This window comes from Eimeria mitis, genomic scaffold (assembly GCF_000499745.2).
Source record: "Eimeria mitis Houghton genomic scaffold, Emh_scaff595, whole genome shotgun sequence".
NCBI classification, from domain to species: Eukaryota; Apicomplexa; class Conoidasida; order Eucoccidiorida; family Eimeriidae; genus Eimeria; species Eimeria mitis.
Genome location: NW_013574181.1, coordinates 1570 through 1914, shown reverse-complemented (window position 1 = coordinate 1914; position 345 = coordinate 1570). Strand labels below are relative to the sequence as shown.

General features: G+C 59.7%; 1 protein-coding gene across 1 annotated transcript in view; it reads right to left on the bottom strand.

Annotated features, from left to right (window-relative positions):
* EMH_0017230 (thrombospondin type 1 domain-containing protein, putative) overlaps nt 1-345 on the bottom strand; it is a gene marked incomplete at both ends in the record, with an annotated part of 7952 nt that overhangs the window by 6082 nt on the left and 1525 nt on the right. Inside the window, 1 exon segment of the mRNA XM_013500849.1 lies at nt 3-338. Coding sequence (XP_013356303.1) covers nt 3-338 — 336 coding nt within the window.

Genomic DNA, 345 nt, shown 5'->3' with positions numbered 1-345 from the left:
TGCTCCCGCAGCAGCAGCAGCAGCAGCAGAACCAGCAGCAGAACCAGCAGCAGAAGCAGCAGAACCACCAGCAGCAGCAGCAGCAGCAGCAGCAGCCCCACCACCCTCGAGGTCCTGCTCAAGCACAGCAGAGCCCGAAGACCGCTGGCTGCGCCGGCGGAGGCCTTCAGCTGATGCATGCGAAGCAGCAGACCCACTTCTTGCTGCTGCTGCTGCTGCTGCAGCATCGTCTACAATATCTAAGACAACTGCACTTCCCCTTTCATCTGCTTCTGCTGCTGCTGCATCAATGCCTCCCATTTCTAAGATGACGGCACTTCCTCCTTCAGCTGCTGCTGCTGCTGC